This window comes from Mizuhopecten yessoensis, unplaced genomic scaffold, assembly GCF_002113885.1.
Source record: "Mizuhopecten yessoensis strain PY_sf001 unplaced genomic scaffold, ASM211388v2 scaffold6683, whole genome shotgun sequence".
NCBI lineage: Eukaryota > Metazoa > Mollusca > Bivalvia > Pectinida > Pectinidae > Mizuhopecten > Mizuhopecten yessoensis.
Window position 1 is genome coordinate 2458653 of NW_018406672.1, and position 22030 is coordinate 2480682.

The window sequence follows — 22030 nt, forward strand, 5'->3', positions numbered from 1 at the left end:
ATCGCTGTTTCAGCATTAAAACGATCTTTGGAACGTTCCCCAGCAGGTGCGTGCTGTGTTAAAATGCCATTTTTATTTCGTCACTTTTGCAGGAAATGCTGTCCGTTCTCTGTATGATAAAGCAAGCATCTACTGAAGGTCTGAAAGATGGTATGTGTCCTATAGCTAATAAGTGTGATAAGTGATGCATAAGTGTGAGGACCGATGGCCAGTAAGACCATTATTGTCTAGGACTTGGTAAGGGTTAGTTAGACCGGTATTGTCTAGAACTCGGTAAGGGTTAGTAAGACCGGTGTTGTCTAGGACTTGGTAAGGTTTGTAAGACCGATGTTGTCCAGGACTTAGTAAGGGTTAGTAAGACCGGTGTTGTCTAGGACTTGGTAAGGGTTAGTTAGACCGGTGTTGTCTTGGACTTGGTAGAGGTTAGTAAGACCGGTGTTGTCTAGGACTTGGTAAGGGTTAGTTAGACCGGTGTTGTCCAGAACTTGGTAAGAGTTAGTTAGACCGGTGTTGTCCAGAACTTGGTAAGAGTTAGTAAGACCGGTGTTGTCTAGGACTTGGTAAGGGTTAGTAAGACCGTTGTTGTCTAGGACTTTGTAAGGGTTAGTAAGACCGGTGTTGTCTAGGACTTGGTAAGGGTTAGTAAGACCGGTGTTGTTTAGGCTTGGTAAGGGTTAGTTAGACCGGTGTTGTCTAGGACTTAGTTAGGGTTAGTAAGACTGGTGTTGTCTAGGACTTTGTAAGGGTTAGTAAGACCGGTGTTGTCTAGGACTTAGTAAGGGTTAGTGTGATCAGTGTTGTTTAGGACTTGGTAAGGGTTAGTAAGACCGGTGTTTCTACGACTTGGTTAGGGTTAGTAAGACCGGTGTTGTCCAGGACTTGGTAAGTGTTAGTAAGACCGGTGTTGTCTAGGACTTAGTAAGGGTTAGTTAGATCAGTGTTGTTTAGGACTTGGTAAGGGTTAGTAAGACCGGTGTTGTCTACGACATGGTTAGGGTTAGTAAGACCGGTGTGGTCCAGGACTTGGTAAGGGTTAGTAAGACCGGTGTTGTTTAGGCTTGGTAAGGGTTTGTTAGACCGGTGTTGTCTAGGACTTAGTTAGGGTTAGTAAGACTGGTGTTGTCTAGGACTTTGTAAGGGTTAGTAAGACCGGTGTTGTCCAGATCTTGGTAAGGGTTAGTAGGACCGCTGTGGTCCAGGACTTGGTAAGGGTTAGTAAGACCGTTGTTGTCTAGGACTTAGTAAGGGTTAGTAAGACCGGTGTTGTCTAGGACTTGGTAAGGGTTAGTAAGACCGGTGTTGTCTAGGACTTGGTAAGGGTAAGTAAAACCGTTGTTATCTAGGACTTGGTAAGGGTTAGTAAGACCGGTGTTGTCTAAGACTTACGATATCTTAATAGGGCTGCATGGCTGTTGCCTGGAGTAAATATTAATAAAAACAGGGACCTTTAAGTGAAGGCCTAGATCATGGGTATTGGTTATAGGGTGTGGGGTGGGGTTGGCTGTGGTGGATGAAAGTATCCCCCATTCCTCGCCTCCCGCCCCTCCTTCTGTGTACACTACGGCTACGACCATGGTTTATGTGCAAGACTTGAGTGAAGGCTTGAGTTTTTGCCCATTTTTTTCTATAAGAGTTGTAAATAGCATATTGCTTAAAAAATAATCGCGCCATGAAAAGTCAAACGTAAATAATTCATTACGTCGAATGTAACTGAAGTTGATTACAACGTCTGATAAGTCTTATCGCTATAAATACCAATTTTCTTTTGGGGAAAAAAGAAGAAGAGAAAAAAAATCGGTATATATTTAATAATTAATTGAAGGGAAGCCATTTCAAAAGGGCAAACTATAGCATCACAGGACGACATCTTATCAGCATGTAATCTAACCTCTATCGATAAACACATAAAGATCTCAACTCCAACAGCCCATTGAAACAGTAAATTCCCTCATGCTTCGGAATCAAAGTTTTGTTTTGAATCCCTTGATAAACAACGGGTCTTCATAAAATAACGATCAAAGGCAGTGTTTATGTGTGTACCTATTTAAAGATTGAAACTTCGTGCGTTCTATTTTTGCCTTAAGATGTGATTATATCTGGCAATATGAAAGGAAAAAACGACAGCGCGTGTAAAAATTGGGTCATTTGATATGCAGGGCCCACAGCTGTATAGTAAAATGGTGCCTGGAATTTATTGATAAGTCTATTTCTGTTTGTCAAAATACATACCGGTATATCCATATACATAGTACATGTTGCGTCATATGTATCACATAATCCTTAAAATTTGTCGTCGATTTTTGATATTAGATGATGTTTGTCGTGTGCGGTTCTCAATGATAGACGAGTTTATCGTATATATATATATGACATCCCCCCCCCCCCAATTCTAACTGTCTCTTGATCACTCTGTCCGTCTCCCATGGACCCTTCCCCATCACCCCTGCCCCACTAGACCTCATTACTGTTTTTCTCTATCTAACGGCATATTTTCACAACTATTTTTGACATTAAATGACTTAAATTGACGATGGGTCGTAAAACAATGATTGTTTTGTTCATTTGTTTTACGATCAGGACAGCAGATCCTTATTGTTTTCTTCAATATTTCCTCTTTAGAACCCACAGAAAACAATCTCCGATTCCACAGGGGGCTCACACAAAATCGTCTCTCACGACAAGCACAACAAGCAGTGGAATACAGCAGGCCAATTATTTCCCCGACCAAGCTGACTATGGTCGTATGACATTTCTTTTGTTCTTGTGTCATATTGCCTTAGCTATATTAAGTCCGTACATGATCTGTACTGTTGATAAAACGTTAACTTAAATGATAATTAGTCTAGCTGCAGCGTTGATTTTACACGAGTCCTAGCCGATCGGGAAGCGTCAGCACTTTCCTTATTTTCTCGTTTATGGAAAGTGCCGACGGTTCCCGATTGGATTCCTAGCTATAAAAGTATGGTCCATACATACATTGTTTGAATACAAACATGGTGTATAAAAGCTTTTAGATTTTATAGGAATAGTCCACACGGATCTCCTTTTAACACAGGCACAATTTAAACACATCTCCTGATTTTATAGGGATAAGCTGGGGCATGTTTGTTTATGCGGAACAACCGGTATTATACAGGTATGATCCCTACACGTTTACTTATTATACAGGTATAATCCCTACACGTTTACTTATTATACAGGTATGATCTCTACACCTTTACTTATTATACAGGTATGATCCCTACACGTTTCCTTATTATACAGGTATGATCCCTACACGTTTACTTATTATACAGGTATGATCCCTACACATTTACTTATTATACAGGTATGATCCCTACACGTTTCCATATTATACAGGTATGATCTCTACACGTTTCCTTATTATATAGGTATGATCCCTACACGTCTTCTTATTATACAGGTTTGATTCCTACACGATTCGTTATGATACAGGTATGGTACCTACACGTTTACTTATTATACAGGTATGGTCCCTTCACGTTTACCTATTATACAGGTATAATCCCCTACACGTTTCCTTATTATACAGGTATGATCCCCTCCACGTTTTCTTATTATACCGGTATGATCCCTACACGTTTCGTTATTATACTGGTATGGTCCCTACACGTTTCCATATTATACAGGTATGGTCCCTACACGTTTCGTTATGATATTGGTATGGTTCCTACACGTTTCCATATCATACAGGTTTGATCCCTACACGTTTCCTTATTATACAGCTATGATCCCTACACGTTTCCATATTGTACAGGTATGATCTCTACACGTTTCCTTATTATACAGCTATGATCCCTACACGTTTCCATATTGTACAGGTATGATCTCTACACGTTCTCTTACTATACAGGTATGATCCCTACACGTTTCCATATTATACAGGTATGATCCCTACACGTTTTCTTATTATACAGGTATGATTCCTACACGATTCGTTAGGATACAGGTATGGTACCTACACGTTTCCTTATTATACAGGTATGGTCCCTTCACGTTTACTTATTATACAGGTATGATCTCTACACGTTTTCTTATTATACAGGTATGATCCCCTCCACGTTTTCTTATTATACAGGTATGATCCCTACACGTTTCGTTATGATACTGGTATTGTCCCTACACGTTTCCATATCATACAGGTATGATTCCTACACGTTTCCTTATTATACAGGTATGATCCCTACACGTTTCCATATTATAAAGGTATGGTCCCTACACGTTTCCATATCATACAGGTATGATCCCTACACGTTTCCATATTATACAGGTATGATCTCTACACGTTTCCTTATTATACAGGTATGATCCCTACACTTTTCCATATTATACATATATGATCCCTACACGTTTCCTTATTATACAGGTATGATCCCTACATGTTTACTTATTATACAGGTATGATCCCTACACGTTTCCTTATTATGCTTACGTATGGTCCTTACCGTTTCCTGATTTTGGAATTTCTATATTTGTTTAACTATCATCATTTATATCCATAATGATTCACCATCAAAACATGTGTAATGCAACAAATTAAACGGCTCTAAATTGAATAACTGGATTTGAATCGGAAGGTAAATAGATTTAAAAAAACTTTTCAATTCAGCCGGATTACAATGGCGCTGCTCAAGTGTTTACGTAACACGGGGGATACAACGGACCGCCATATTTGCAGTGTCTGTTTTCATTACGGAAAATTAATTAACGAAATGTCCTGTTAGCATTTGGTATGTCTTTGTAATCACAACGTTACACGTTTAATCAATCATGTAAAAAATGTACACACTCAAATGATGGAACCAACTTGATTAAAATATCGAAAGAAGAGTAGAACTTTAAATTATCGATCTTGCATAAAAAGTGATTTTGCATATATTTTTTCATCAGCAACGGTTGTGTAATGGCGGAACACGACAGAAGCAATGCCATTCTGCACAAAGTTATTTATGTTCCATTAAAGGAGTTGAATGAGTTTGCCTTTCATCACATTTTTATATAAAAACTGTGTTTGACACAGGCGGTGTCTAATGAATTAGAGAAAAACTCTAGTTTGACATACGTTTGTGAGATACATCGACTTTAAAAACTTACTACCGATCAATGCAGTTACATCACAATTCTCAATTGGCTACGATGTACAGCAGAACATCTTATAAATCAGCTCTCAAACAAGCTTGAGAACTCCCCTCGGGATATTTCGTGTTAATCCGGAATTATCCAGAATCAAATATGTCCGGATTAACGTATTTCAATCAATAATGCTAAAAACTGCAGTTAGGATTTTCATATATTTCGGAAGTGCTGCCTATTTTGATTGGTCTTTCCAGTGTCCAATCAATCTGAAAAAGTCGTCTGTTTAAGAATATCATTATTACTAATTTTTAATTTTCCAATGGCGATTTCGCCAGGACGAAGAAAAAATAAGAGGGCGACCGGTTTATCCGGACCACTCGCCTAACGGACACCTACGTATTTCTGAACTGACCGACTAACTAGATATTACTGTCGACGATGACATTACTCCGAAAAAAAACCTGTTTTGCGGATATAATTCCATATAAAAGAGGTTCTACTTTACAGACCTGCAAAAGCAATACAAATTGCGTACGATAAAAAGTTGTAATTCGACCGCTGCTAATGGGAATAATGGTTGAATATCGGATTAGTGAAAAAAAAACATATATTATTTCTTGTAATCAGACCTGAACGGTTAAGTAATGGTGTAAGTGCCCTCCGAGGGTTGCGCATCTATGTTTGCACATGTTATTGGAAATGTAATCATGAGAACGCCTACATTCACAAACTACTTATACTGGTTTATTGGTTAAAGCTTTCAGAGAGAGCGAATTTGTCAACAAATCTGGAGGGTTCGTTTCACGAGTTAGGAACTGGAGCGGATATTTATCGGTATTCTGTTATAGCTTTGCCAAACAATGTATTAGTGGCCAGTGGTTTTTGTCAAACAAGGCATGATTTTCCTTGATTTTCACGAGGAAAACGTTCACGTATTGACACCATACACTGTTAAATGGTGTACTTACAATGTACGTTCTGCAAAATATCAAAATATACCACCGAATGCTCTTGCGAAACTCTATAATGAAAGAAATGAACACACATACACGCAACTGTGTTAATTCATCAAACAGAAGCACGTGCTGAAAACCACTACCAGCGTGCTATTTTTTTTTTGTCCTCGCCCCCTCCCCTAGATTAAAACAAAAAAACAAAACAAATAAACACTGATCATGTATATAGTCTACTGACAGAGAATTGGCTTTCCTGAATATGGCGGACAAACTCGGCAAACAGTCAACTTTGCGTTTACCAGGAGATTTTCCTGGTGCAGAAAATGCGTTTATGGAAAGCTCAAAGAAATTTCCTAAGTTACCTTGTCATATTTAAAAGTAATTGCTTTTGTTTTCCTATAAATTGTACTTTTGAAATGAGTTTTAAATGGCATACGCTTATTCTTTTGCTTAAACTTCAAACTTAGGGAACAAAAGGTTTGCTATCGGTCTTAGAGCGACACTCTTAACAAATGGACGTCAAATAAACAGAATTATCAAATAAAAAAATGGGGTCATCTGGACGCAATAGACATCATTTACACTGGAGCGGAAACATGTTCGACAGAAATCGAAATTTCATTTGAAATGTTACAACGTGCGCCAACTAATTTTAAATAAATCTGATTACGTCATCATTAACATCGCTCGTTTCCGATTTGTTTAGACACACGAAATCATGTTCTTCCCAATCTAAAAATTAAAATTTATCATTGAACATGTCTCATTTATCAGCGAGCATAATTCGATTGAAAACTGGTATAATTCTCGCAATACAAATGTCAACAAAAATTGAACAAAGGCATGGTACTTTTTTTTTCACTTTTAAAGCGTAAAATTAAATTGACCGGAAACATTACTTAGAAAAGAACCCCACAACATTTTAAATAATTGTGCAGTATTCAGTGATGTTATTTGTATCTTGTTTTATTATCTTTGAAACATGTTTCACGGTTTTCAGAAAGGCTTTATATTCGGGCCAATATACGCTGCACGCCTCTTCAAAATGCAATATACACAAGTTGTGTGTGATCTTGGTTCAGCTATGTGATACTTATATATATGACTGTCATCAATGGCGCGGTAAGCTTAGCATTTACATGAATGCTAAACTATCGCTGCAAAATCGAATCTGAATCATCTTTGTTTCCCCTTTATGCCTCGACCCCTTCGCATGGTAGTGGGCAGTTAATGCATTGATAATAGCGTACGATATTGGTACATGTCTCTTGCGTACAAATGTGTGTGTATTCGCGAACATAACGCCATTGTATTGTGAAGGTCCAAACCCTCTCACAAAGTCATTACAATGAGGACGAAATTGAATCTAGATTTCGTTTGTGTTCCCCTTTCATGGTAACGTATCCCTTTAACAGACACTGGCGAGAACTAGCAATTGATATCGATCTGGCCTAAGAAGCGTACTGGTGATGGAATGCAAGCGGCCGATCTATAATCATACACAGCTAAGTCAAACCGACCATCCTCGGTCTTAAACTTCACTCCTTCCCCCCCAGAGATATAAGCCACTGGTAAAAGTCATATGATTCAATGATGTAACTCTTTCATCGGTTTTATAAGCTTTCTATTTTTCTTTTTTTTTTCTCTCGACTTTACAACACAATATATTATAGGAATACGCAAAACTAATACTTATCGCCTATATTAAACAAAGTAGAGAGACACAAATGATGACTCGCCAGATGCATGGCTAGCTTGCTGCCTCTAAGCTGCATACAGCTTTCCCCAGTTAACACTATATAGCTCTCTATATAAGCCGGCACACTGCGTTCATCAACACGTGAAATCGGCGATTGTTTATAACAGGTTTTCCTCATAAAGTCACCGATTGTTGGCCTCGCGTTCCTGGAGATCTATAAACCCCCTACATCATTGTTTGCTAAATCTGACTTCCATCCAATTTGCCGAAACGGTTGGGTTTTATTTCAACAAGGTCCTACTTCGAGATTTAGGACCATACATCATATAGACACAGCGATAGACCACGGACGGACTAAGGAGGAAAACCGGAGCCGGTACACAAAACCCGGAGGGATTATCGGATATTAGGCGCACGGATAGTGAAAAGTGACATTTATTAGAATGCTCGTTTTTCTTCTGACTTGTAAGTAACCCCCCAGGAACGTGAGAGAATGGGGGATGAATATTGAGTACCTGTCTGCTTTTATCTCCTGTCTCACCTGAACAGCAGAGGAACGGATGGTATATTGCTTGACAGGTAATGTAGGCAAGGTATTGTCAATAAACCCGCGCCACAATACGATGTTTATATTAAAACGCTGACCTAGCCGTACATATATATATATATATATATATATACAGGTATGTACACAGAGTGTGTGCGTATGTGTGTATGTGTAATGTACTCGCATAAGTGAAGATATTGTGTCAACAAACTTAACACCTAGTAGTGCGCGTTGGAGAATCGTCCTGGACTTGTACGGTAAAGTCCCCCTACTGTCAGTAAATACTTTGACAACGGACTGGCGTGCTTGTGATTTTATTTTGTGATGGACTCCTAACAAAAATACTCGGGACGATATATAAACAGACGGGAAATCTCCAACAGAACCATGGTAAGTATATATAACAAACTTTTATCTTCAGATTTCGGTTTAATCTTTATGTACGATGCAAACAAAAATGGAGATTATTTAAAAAAAAATATACCATGCATGTCTTCATGTGTATGCATGACGGGAGTCTCTGTTGTGTTTACATTACATAGATAAAATGCTCATCCTTTTAAATAAAATTTCTTGTACGATATGTACAAAGAGAGGATTATTTGCGAACATGCCCCGAAGTTGGTAGGATCATGATAGAATCTATAGATAGCGGACAAAAATATACATATACCCCCTAAAACCACAGTGTTTGACAGGCGTGGCACATCTGACGAAAGATCTCCCCGACAGACTCAAAATTGGAATTAGAAACGAAAAAAATGTTTAATTTTCATTCGGAGATAAGAGCACACTATATATCCTGCAATCAATACCTGCATATTAGCTAGCCATAAAGTTCCTACACAAGATTGGTCAACTTGACGCGGTATTGTAAACTACTGTAGCAGGCAGACACTGTTTTCATGTGTAGCTTACTAATCATTTATAGTAACTATTAAAGATTTGTGCTGGTACAGTTATAGACAGGTGACAGGAATTTACGGCTTTACGTTATTTCATACATGTTATATATCTCATCTTGTTTGCGTTTATCTGAATTGTTTATTATGCCTTTCTTAGAGCAATTGCCACATGTAAAATGCATCACTCTGTATATTTATCATGCAGTACTGAAAGGATAGAGAGAGGGAAGGGGAGTGATGCAAGGGGCGAGTGAACATGTCCCCTCCCTCCCCTCGCCCCCCCCCCCTCCCCTCGCCCCACTCCCTATCGCCTCTTCATTTGTACATTATATTATTGATATTTCTAGGATTATAATTGTAGATATTTCCACCTTGTATCTGATGATTAATATTTTTTGAAGTTTGTTGTCGAAGAGTCCCGATAAAAAAAATATCAAAATATGCACGAGCGATATTAATGTCGCGGATGTTAGTTGTCATTATAAATTAGAACGAAACGATACATTTACATTTACGATACGATACTGATAAACCGCAATGTTTAAGGTAATAAAGAATGAATGAACTCTCTTTATGAAAGGAAACGATACAGATTGGTAGGTATTTAAACTATTTATATTGCGTCATACAACAGGCCGTTAATACAACAAAACATTCAGTACCTAAACACGCTATCTCAGCCNGCCCCCGTGGGTCGAGTACCGCAAAAAGTGTTGATCTCAGAGGAATTCATTACTTATCAACTGATCGTATATGATATTAAACGACCGATTTAAATATCTGAAATTGAAAATTACTTGAGAGAGGTGAAAGTATTTATTGGTCTGGAAATTCCACACTCAAGTGAACTTTTGGGTATTAAATTCGTCAATTTCCTAAGGACACCAATCAGTATTTGGGGTGCATGAAGTACAAGCATTGCCAAAATGGCATGAACTGACTTGACATGAAATATCTTAAGTGCCCGTTTCACGTATCGAGAGCAATAACGACTACATTTCGGGTATGAAATTGATTTGAAATGAAATGGCTTACAATAAGCCAAACCATGTATTGTGAACTGAGTGCATATAGCGCGTCTTCTCCATAAGCCTGATATTTGATGAATATGTGAAACGGCATCACATCTCTCACGTCTTAGCCTGTCAACTGTTTCTTTAAAGATGGAATTATATTTAAACACCAATGGCATATAGGATGTAGTTAAATAGCGGGCCCCCGGGCCCCCATTTCGGTTTTAGGAGAGGTCGGGTGATATAGACATCAGACATTTTATTGACGATGTGTCAGGCTCCGTGTTTATACATGCCCAATGTTTACACAAAGCCGAGCCATTATAGTCAGTACGCTGTTGTAGTGTGACAAGAATTTCGTGAAGTACCTTCTCAATTTAGGTGATTTTAACGGTTTAAAAGTCTTAATACCATATTATTCACAAGGTATACGTAAGGCGCAGTAGATATGATAAAAACCCATCGGCCATTCACAATAGAATTATTAATTTGTAAGTTTTGCTTTTTGAGATTGTAGATTATTTGTATTCACACTTGAATTCTATTGTGGTTTATTTTCCGACAAAATGCGTGACTTTGTATCCAACAGCGTAATAAACAATTACAGATGATCCATTACAACTACATGTAAAACAATTCGCGTCTATGGTGAACAATGTAGCAGAAAAGACCTACAATTCAATCCATTTTTTTTTAATAAATACCACACACGTATCCCGCGGTACAATGTGTCAGACTCATATGAAAGCTTGACAGCTATTCGATGTATAGATGTAGGGTAAACGCAGCTGTGCACCGGATCAATTAAAGACTGCATCGGGAAACGGAAACCATATTGGAGCATTGTGAAAAGCTGGCTCTGTCAATATTTAGATACCGTGTATAGCCAGGTCTAACAAAGGAACTTCACTGCCCCTAATCACAACATCATGACTTCATTGAACAACATAATCCCTCTTGATATTTATCTTCCGTGAAATGTACCGGAAGTAGGTGGATTGGAAAACCGATCGGCCGCCATATGCAACAGTTTCTCAAGATTAGGACCTTAAATTGGTATTCAGTGAATTGATATTTGAAAAATCGGCTACCAGACCGCGAAAGTCCACATTTATCTAAGTCACAAGTGTACAATTGAACGTAGGTAATAAACAGGATAACATTTATTTAAAAGCTCACGTTTGTTTCCAAATATGCCGGATCAGGCAACTTTATACGGAGCAGACTGGAAATCCGACCTTTGTCAGCAAACCCTGGTATCCCGACACGTTGACAGCAACCCCAAGCTCCCGCCCCTTGTCAGCTATTCCGTGCTCTCTTTCCTTAACTCTAACTTGAAATGTTGACGCTTTTAAATATTTTAGGGAATTATATTCTGTCATATCCCCGTCCGTCACAGGGGTGCACTGGGTTTTGCTATTTGAGAGGGAGTGCTGGTCTGGATGTCGTGCAATTGCACACAGTACACAAATGTATTACATTACGCTTCAGACTATCATCGATATCTCATTTTAATTTTGTTTATATCCCATATATTCTAATCCAGTCTCTGATATCCTCGGTCACCGCACCAATCGATTTACAATCACCCAGTTTGTGCTTACAACCCTCTTGGTGTTATGGAAGCCAGGACGTAAATGATTAGGACTGGTGACAAGTGTCGTTGTGTGTACGACATCCTAGCATCGGTCTATTATCCCTCTCTATTTGTTTTCTCTGGGTTGACAGTATTTCAAAGTGGTAACCAAGTTTAAACAAATATTCACGTAGCCTGTGTATTTAGGAAAAAATCACTCTGATGTCAGTTTCCTTATGCGCTTATTGTTTCTTAGTAGCAAATAATTAAAAAAAAAAATATCAGTTTTTTTCTTGTTTATTCTTTGGACGACCCCAAAATGGAGAGTAAGTGAAAAATCGGTAATTGATAAACTGTAACAACGATAATCGTCAAATAAATGAAACCAATTAATATATATTATAGTCAGGCTAACAACGATAATCGTTAGATAAATAAAAACAACTATGATATATTATAGTCAGGCTAACAACGATAATCGTTGGATAAATAAAAACAATTATTATATATTATAGTCAGGCTAACAACGATAATCGTGAGTAAATAAAAACAATTATATTATAGTCAGGCTAACAACGATAATTGTTAGATAAATAAAAACAATTATATTATAGTCAGGCTAACAACGATAATCGTTAGATAAATAAAAACAATTATGATATATTATAGTCAGGCTAACAACGATAATCGTTAGATAAATAAAACCAAATTAAAGTCAGGTTAGGAACGATAATAGATAAATAAAACAAATCAAAATATATAGTAGTCAGGTTTACAACGAAAATCGTCAGATAAAAAAAAAATACATCGCAATACGCTTAGACACATTTATTATTATTGGGGAAAATGTTAATTGAATTTAGTAAAATCAAACCAAAACAATTAGACGACGGTGTGAAAAGTCTTTTTAAATGACCCAGAACATTAAACGGCGTTTTTGAATAAACAGAAGCTTTGCTATTTTGTTAATAGGTGAGGTGAGTTGCTGGAATAAAACATATCATAATATATTCGTGTCATATTTTATCTAGCTTGAATGTACACTAGTGTTAAGTACTCCTCTCCGCTGATTTTTCGATTGCCCGATCACGTGGGTTTTCTTCGGGTACTCTGGTTTCCCCTCACACAAAGACCCTCCGCGCGCTAACATCCAGGCCAACAAGAGTGATTGATGAAAGAAGAAAGAATTTGTTTCATAATTGTTTTAAAAGAAATAAAATTAGGTTGTGATTGAACTACGTTAGTTTCTCTGCAAGGCCTTGAAACTAGTCAACGATCGTTTTGTAAGATTCACTGTAGTGTTGCTCTGAAATGACTTCCAACCAATCAGTCAATACTTTTAAGTCACGAGATTTACTGTAAAATTTAGTTCATAAATTACCTAAAACCAGTCAACAGCCGTAAAAGAACCATGTTGTAATTGAACCACGATTTTTTATTATTACTCTAAAATACCTTGAAAACAGCCAGAAATCTTTTAGGCGTTAGAGTATGTCGAGAACCAGATTGTGATGGTGACGAGAGGTCTGCTGAAGAGCAGCTCTGAACTGACCCCGAGCTGGAGTTTTTGTTTATTTTGGTAATGACACGTACGCTAAATCAATTATTTACTATAGAGGTATAATAAATCCAGCAAGAAGGTAAATATAGTCTCTCTCTCTGCTAAATACATTTCATACAAAGCGTATCGGTATTTACAATAACACATTGACCTGAAATCACTAAATACTACAAAGTCGGATGCATAAACGTTCTTAAACCACCGCCATTAACGTCTTGAAACTAGAATTCAGATACACAGTGTACGTTTAACCCTTTCACCACTGTAGACCATAATGGACGCATCCAGATCAGTGCATGGTAGAGTCTACTTGAGTTAGATAGGGGTGAAAGGGTTAAGGCAGACTAACGTCCCTCCTATCATAATAACCAGTGTTTTTGTATTGAATAAAGAATCTAGAGAATTAAACCTCAACCAGAATTTTAACGATTCATCTTTCATGTTTGTTAATTGCTTATGCATATTGCAATAGCAAACATCTCAAGCTAAGGACCACCAACGAGTTTTTGTTTCTGTAGTAAACCAACCTACACTTTGACTAACCAACTTCCTGTTTACCATGCATTCTTTGCGTGTCTGTGTAGACAATCACATGATCATGTTCAGTTACTGTTTTGAAGCATCTTTGATAGGACAACTTGTGTGAAAAATATGGATATGCTACTGCCGTTGATCATTATGTCATACTAACTCAAGGTCTCAATGATAGCTTCATGATAGGGACTTAAGCAGGTCTATCAAATTAACAATTCAGTATAAGGAGGTACGATAATATTTCTATATATATATATTATAAAAAGAAAAATTCTCAACAACGAGTCTTTCTTTTTATAATATTTCTTCGTCCGTAAGGATAATTTTTTTCTGATTTATAATACATATATATATATTTTTGTCGCTCATTGTAAACCTACTGTCACAATCACAACCAATTCATGTCTTCGAAAATTTAATTAGATGTCAACTTTTATTTTTGAGAAAAGCATTCTTGCATGTTTCTGCTACATACATACATCACTTCGAACATTTCGTTATTGTATTTTTGAGGCTTTATTTGTGTTAGCATATATAACATATCCGGGGTAGGTTCTGTACTAGTTTATGTTTTCAAAGTTACATATTTTCCGTTTTCTTTGATACAAAATGTATGCACTTCCGGTACATGTGTTGTATTTGTCTACGATAGGATGCGATAACATACGTACTTCCGGTTTTCTAATATTCTTTGTTTCTGTTACGTGTCACTTAACAATATTTCATTTGCAAAAAAAATGTAAACGTTCAAAAAAGGAACAAGCACAAGAAATGAACAGAGGGATTACCTAACACAGATTAAACTTACGCAAATAATTCAAACAGTTCGTTTTGAAATGATTCCTGTATTTCTGGCAACTCCACGGGACTTCACGTGTCTTGACTAAAAGGCATGCTGCTGACATCGAGGTCGGTCAGTGCAGGTCTGTTGTTACATGCACACCAGCACGCTCTTTGTGGCATAAATTACGGGGCGACGTAATATGTAGATCAATGAAAGAAGGCTAAAGTAACCAATAAATCCCCCGAAGCGAAAGCAGGCTGCTCACTTTCTCTCACGAACACTTTTTTATCGACTAATTAGGACGTTGATTATGTGATTTTAGACATAGAACCCTACTTAACTAACACTCGAAGCACAATCGATTACACAGACCGTACATTTCCCTCTTGGTTTTAAAATAAACATTTCTGTTGGGCAGTCCAGAGGGCAGGGACAGAGGCACGAGAGAAGAGGCCGGTTAGAACAAGCTAGAGTAATGCTGCTCCATTATTAGGTAGAAACAGTTGATTGATGACGGACACTCCTGTTTTCGTCTCAGTGCTTATCTTTCTTTATATAGCCACAGATAGATATTTTAAGGAATCTTTATAGATATACGGTCTATATATATTTACCTTAAACGGTACCCGCCAAGAATCGGTACGAGGCACATAATGTAGGAACTCTGATACCGTTGCGCCTAACTTCCAATAATAGCTCAAAGACTGACAAATCTACGAGGGCACGGGATAGGGGTCTGAGTTTAAACTCACTTATGCCACGAGCATTTGTGTAAGAGAACGGAGAATATCGAAGTTTCCCACTGGTGACAATCTACATGACTCATAATTCATTTTTTTTCACCAGCAACTACACATGTTCCGTATCAAATATTATGTTTATTCCATATATCCCATATCCTTATTTTTTCTTTGAATATGTATTTTTTATAACCAGAGATCTTATGGCAATAAAATCTTATCCTTACCGACTGTATGGAGATCATACGCACACACAACAGAACTAATTTGAGAATTCAATTTATTATACATTCAATATATCAGAGAAGTGTTAACTGCTTCAACCAGACAACTGCAATTAGACTCCCAAGTGCCACTTTTTGCTTGTCAAGAGCTGTACATCAAAAACATATTACCTTATACTTCACTTATAAGTATGCTTGCTGTTTTTCAGTACGGTTTCGTAAACTACGCCCTCGAGCTTTTGGTTGTCCGGAATTTCGGCGAGGAGACATGGGAGAAAATCAAGTGAGTTATTTTTTTTTCATTCTATGACAAAATACATTAAGCTGAGAATATTATGCGGATGATAATGAGAAATGTTTTGTACGGATTATCCTGGTTTTCCATTAGTAGAACATGTATCAATTGTACTGTGTCTGTGCGTGTCGTCTGCGTACCCTAATCCTTTATATATATATATACCAGTAACAAGAAGTATCTACATAGACGTTTTGAGCTTGGCATTTATACACGTTCTCTCCCACAGTGATCGGTGTTTTAAGTCTTAAAAAAGGCCGAAAGATGTATGAGGATTGTTCAAATGACGAATGAAGAAATGATGGATGTATGGCTGAACACGAGATTAATCGAAAAAACACGTACATGTATATGCATAAAAAGCGTGTTATACCTCGATTGGATAAGATTTACTAGTCCCATCTTTACATTCCCCTCTAAATCTTACATGAGAACAATACATACATCTATATAGACAAAAATAGTAAAAAAACTTCCTTGAATACAAATGTGTGTAAAAACTGCTTCCTTAAAATCAGAGAGGAAGGAAAGGACAACACATGTTGAGGCGGTTTTATATCATGAAACATGTATATTCAAACAACGTGTTTTCGGATCAATGTTGAATCATAAAATTATCTACACAATTAATTCACATATCGCCGGAATAGGGTTGTCTCCCCTTGGTATGTATCCCTGTCGGCTGATGTAATATCACAGTGAGGTGGCGCTGTCTGTTTGCGGCAGAAAGATATACGGCTACGGTATCCACAGATGGTGGGGTCATTCTAGGGCTTCTCCAGAGAGCCATCCTACTGAAGTGTCCTAATCTATTTATGTAGATGACTCACCGCCATTTCACATTCTTCTGACAACGGGCTACCCGAGAGGGTACTCGATAGATAGTTCCTGATGTGGCTTCAGGAAAATTGGACATTATTGAGTCACGATGATCTAACACAAACACACCAGGCAATGACTAGGATATCAAAGGTCTTGTAAAGATGCTTTTTCGTTGACGTTGGATAACCTAAATTATTATTTTTTTACTGGAAAAAAAATCCGGAGTAGAAAATACTGTAATGAAAACACTACAGGAACTGATTGGTGACCCCGTGTAACCTCCCTGTCTGCCTGCTGTCATAAGAGGCTACTCACTTTGGGACTCCTGCAGACTCGGATGATTTCTCACGCGTCTTTTGTTAAGGCGACATCGAAAAATATCCCAAAACAAAACGGAAAACAAAACACACAACTGATCTGCTGCCTCCACTGCCTCCACTGCAACACTTGGGATCCGTTTCTTTTCATTTCTTACTTCTCTTCTCAATCTTTCCGACAGTGTCTCCCTAGGTACCCGTCTTTATACAATATGACCTAAGCAGTTGAGAGGACGTTAAACCCCAATACACGAAAACAAAAATACAGCAAGTAGATGATGGAGCACTTCAGGTGCCTCATTATGTCAAAGTACAATTTCCCCGGGATAACCAGGACACGATTACATTGCCCTTCACTGTGTCACCTGATTTTGGCTACGAGCCCGCCATCACCAGCAAGATATATCAAAGGAGACACCACCGAAAAAATGTGGGCAAGTAAGAAAAGCAAATATTGAATTGCCAAGTGCCGCAATGGAAGCAGCAGATCACTGAATTTTGTTCCTCCAATGTCCCCTTAGCAGACGACACAAAAAACCCGGATTGCGCAGATGTCCTTTTTACATGTAGTAGTGTCTCATGATGCTACAACAGGCCAGGGTCCGTATTCATGAAACCGTTCTAAAGCTCAAGCATGGATTTTGTGCTCAAGCCAAATTTCTCGTTTACGTTTTAAATTAATAAACAAGTCTTATTTCGTCAATGATTTGGAAAGAAATTGAAGAGACTTAAGGCAAAATACTGTTTTTAATGTTCACATTTGACTTTTTGATCATTTGAAATGTATTGATTAAGCGAGTTTCAAGAAAGTTGGTTTGAGCACAAAATCAATGCTTGAGCATGAGAACGGTTTTATAAATATATACGGGCCTAGCCCTTTAACAACGACGCCTTTGAACCGGCAGAGGTCGCCCATTAAGTGACGTCACTTTATGTTATAGTTATCATGACATACTTTAAAAAGACGTTTCACGAGCATAAACAAATTGTTTTGTTCCAGTGTGCATTGAAGCCACGCAATCAATCAATGTTCTGATATAATTGATGTTGTCAATGGTATTACATGGCTTTTTTGAAGTATGTTTGTGATCCACCAAGTGTTTTTCAATTGTAATTGTTATGATGTTTGATATTAGTTGACCTTGAATCACTTCATTAAATGGAATACACATGTACACGCAATTTGGTTTAGTTTGAATAGGAGAAGGGACTAGCTGATGGACCTTTATTAAACCCACTCATATGTTCGAAAACATATTAACTTTTGTTATCTAAGTAACATATCATGTCTCCCTACCCAATCTGTCTTTTGTTAAACACGATCATATTTCATTAAAAGGATTCAGCAAGAAAGTGTATCAAATTTTCATTTATGCATGCATGTGATATTACAAAAAAACAGATATTTCGCTTGATTTAAGCTAGAAGCATATATATCAATATTTCAAATCAATTTGTATTTCTATTAAAACCAATCTATTTTATTTACATTTTGCAATATAAGATATATATTGGTATTTCACATCCATCTGTGTGTTTTTTTTTTTTTTTTTTTTATATAAAACGATCCATTTCATTTAGAGTTTGCATCATAAATGTATATCAAAACATAGATTTATACCCAACTGGAACAAGTGAGAAGTTGTAGATCAATTGGTTCTTTTAACACAGCGAAATACGCATGTTTTCCTCGCAATACACTTCCCTGTGTTACACTACATGCCATACGACTCGGCGTAGTGGTTCATTGTACTTACTTCTATAGTTGTTATTACTTTTGTCATTGGCAGATAGCATTACAAAGTATTATGCTTCAAATTTATTTCTTCTTAACTTTTGCATATTGCCGGAAGCTTGACGAAAATTGAATTAAAGGATAGCAATAGAAAATCGAGAAGTCAGTAGAAGGAAAATAAGAAGTTGAAAGAATTTAACGCTGAAACTCATTTAATTTAACAGCTTCTTTGAATATCGCACTATGTCATTCTAAATTCGTCAAATTACGGCTTAATTCTCGCTAACAAGATTTATTTCGCTTCTGGTAGGTTTCTTTGGCTGAGGAGATCTATTCATTCAATTACAACTCGTTAGATAGCAGCTTCAGGAATGCTGTTGCTACCATTATGAGGTCCATCAAGCTCTGTTCTCCTCGATCGAAGAAGAACGAACCTGACATCCCCCTGGGGGTGGGGGGTTGGGGGTGGAGGTGATATACACATCGTAATCAATTGCCGAGGTTTACGCATTTTCTGGTTGGGTGGTGAAGTGGATAGCGCACTTCCCTTTTCACTAAGATGGCCGGGGTTCGATTCCCCGATCGGACGTGAAAGGTATGGTGTCATCTTCCCGATCACGTGGGTTTTCTCCGGGTACTCCGGTTTCCTCCCACACTAAGATCCCCGCGCACTAACAACCGGGCCAACAAGAGTGATTCAGAAAGTTGACATAAAAATTTTCATAATTTTTGAAATATAAATAGTGTTTCTTACTGTAATAGAGTTTCGAGCAGTTATGTCTGTATTGTATTTTATGACATCACTTTTTTTTAAATTTATATTGAGATTTACATATTTTCATGTATATTTTGAACAGAGATTAAATTGATCGTGAATTTAAATGTGTTGAGAATATAAATTCAGACATTTTGTTGTTTTTACAGATTTAAGTTCTCGTCCATAATTTATAAAACACGTAATAATACCCTTAAAATAAAGCAAAATGCAATGTTACTGAACACATGTCCAATTGTATGTGCAGTATTTTGATTGATAACAAAAATTGACATACACGTATATTCCTCTGATAAGAACCACAACGCTGACATGATAGCTCAATGCATAACGGGGCTGCGGTGGCCAAGTGGTTAAGGCGTCTGACATTCTGCTAACACTAGCCCTCCACCACTGGGTCACGGGTTTGTTACCTACGTGGGGCAGTTGCCAGATTGGATTGTGAGACAGCTTTGTTACTAGAAATATTTGGAAAAGTAAAAAAGGTAACACGGCTGAAGAGTGAAACAAACAAATTAGTGTTGTCTTGATTAACGAAATTTGGTAATGGGACAACCAGATTAGTGAAGGCTGGACTAACAAGGCCGAATATTTAGACAACCAGATTTGTGGTGCTTGATTAACGAAGCCGGATAGTGGGATAACGAGATTAGTGAAGGCTTGAAGTACAAAGCTGGATAGTGGGATAATCAGATTAGTGAAGGCTTGATGTACGAAACTGGATAGCGGGATAAGCAGATTAGGGTAGGCTTGATGTACGAAGCTGGATAGTGGGATAACCAGATTATTGAAGGCTTGATGTACGAAACTATATAGTGGGATAACCAGATTAGTGAAGGCTTGATGTACGAAGCTGGATAGTGGGATAACCAGATTATTGAAGGCTTGATGTACGAAACTGGACAGTGGGATAACCAGATTAGTGAAGGATTGAAGTATGAAGCTGGATAGTTGGATAATCAGATAAGTGAATGATTGATGTACGAAACTGGATAGTAGGATAACCAGATTATAGTGAAGGGTTGATGTAAGAAGCCGGATAGTGGGATAACCAGATTAGTGAAGGCTTGATTTAGGAAACTGAATAGTGGGATAACCAGATTAGTGAAGGCTTGATGTACGAAATTTGATAGTGGGATAACCAGATTAGTGAAGGATTGATGTACGAAACTGGATAGTGGGATTACCAGATTAGTGAAGGCTTGAAGTATGAAGCTGGATAGTGGGATAACCAGATTAGTGAAGACTTGAAGTACGAGGCTGGATAGCTGGATAACCAGATTAGTGAAGGCTTGAAGTATGAAGCTGGATAGTTGGATAACCAGATTAGGGTAGGCTTGAAGTACGAAAATGGATAGTGGGATAACCAGATTAGTGAAGGCTTGATTGACGAAACTGGATAGTGGGATAACCAGATAAGTGGAGGCTTGATGTACGAAACTGGATAGCGGGAAAACCAGATTAGTGAAGGATTGATGTACGAAACTGGATAGTGGGATAACCATATTATTGAAGGCTTGATGTACGAAACTGGATAGTGGGATAACCAGATTAGTGAAGGATTGATGTACGAAACTGGATGGTGGGATAACCAGATTAGTGAAGGCTTGAAGTACGAAACTGGATAGTGGACTAACCAGATTAGTGAAGGCTTGATGTACGAAACTCGATAGTGGGATAACCAGATTAGTGAAGGCTTGATGTACGAAACTGGATAGTGGGATAACCCGATTAGTGAAGGATTGATGTACGAAACTGGATGGGGGGATAACCAGATTAGTGAAGGCTTGAAGTACGAAACTGGATAGTGGGATAACCAGATTCGTGAAGGATTGATGTACGAAACTGGATAGTGGGATAACCAGATTAGTGAAGCTTGATGTACGAAACTGGATAGTGGGATTACCAGATTATTGAAGGCTTGATGTACGAAACTGGATAGTGGGATAATCAGATTAGTGAAGGCTTGGTGTACGAAACTGGATAGTGGAATAACCAGATTATAGTGAAGGGTTGATGTATGAAGCCGGATAGTGGGATAACCAGATTAGTGAAGGCTTGATGTACGAAACTGAATAGTGGGATAACCAGATTAGTGAAGGCTTGAAGTACGAAGCTGGATAATGGGATAACCAGATTAGTGAAGGCTTGAAGTATGAAGCTGGATAGTTGGATAACCATATTAGTGAAGGCTTGAAGTACGAAGCTGGATAACCAGATTAGTGAAGGCTTGAAGTATGAAGCTGGATAGTTGGATAACCAGATTAGTGAAGGCTTGATGTACGAAACTGGATAGTGGGATAAAACAGATTAGTGAAGGCTTGAAGTACGAAACTGGATAGTGGGATAATCAGATTAGTGGAGGCTTGATGTACGAAACTGGAAAGCGGGATAAAACAGATTAGTGAAGGCTTGAAGTATGAAGCTGGATAGTTGGATAACCAGATTAG

At 37.8% G+C, this 22030-nt stretch overlaps 1 protein-coding gene across 1 annotated transcript in view; it reads left to right on the plus strand.

The window, feature by feature from the left end:
- The first annotated feature begins 7604 nt into the window (after positions 1 to 7604).
- Positions 7605 to 22030, plus strand: part of LOC110452447 (guanylate cyclase soluble subunit beta-1-like) — a 51392-nt gene continuing 36966 nt past the window's right edge. The window contains exons 1-2 of the mRNA XM_021500995.1: positions 7605 to 8689; positions 15846 to 15919. Coding sequence (XP_021356670.1) covers positions 8687 to 8689; positions 15846 to 15919 — 77 coding nt within the window. The 5' untranslated portion in view covers positions 7605 to 8686. The remainder of the gene's footprint in view (positions 8690 to 15845; positions 15920 to 22030) is intronic.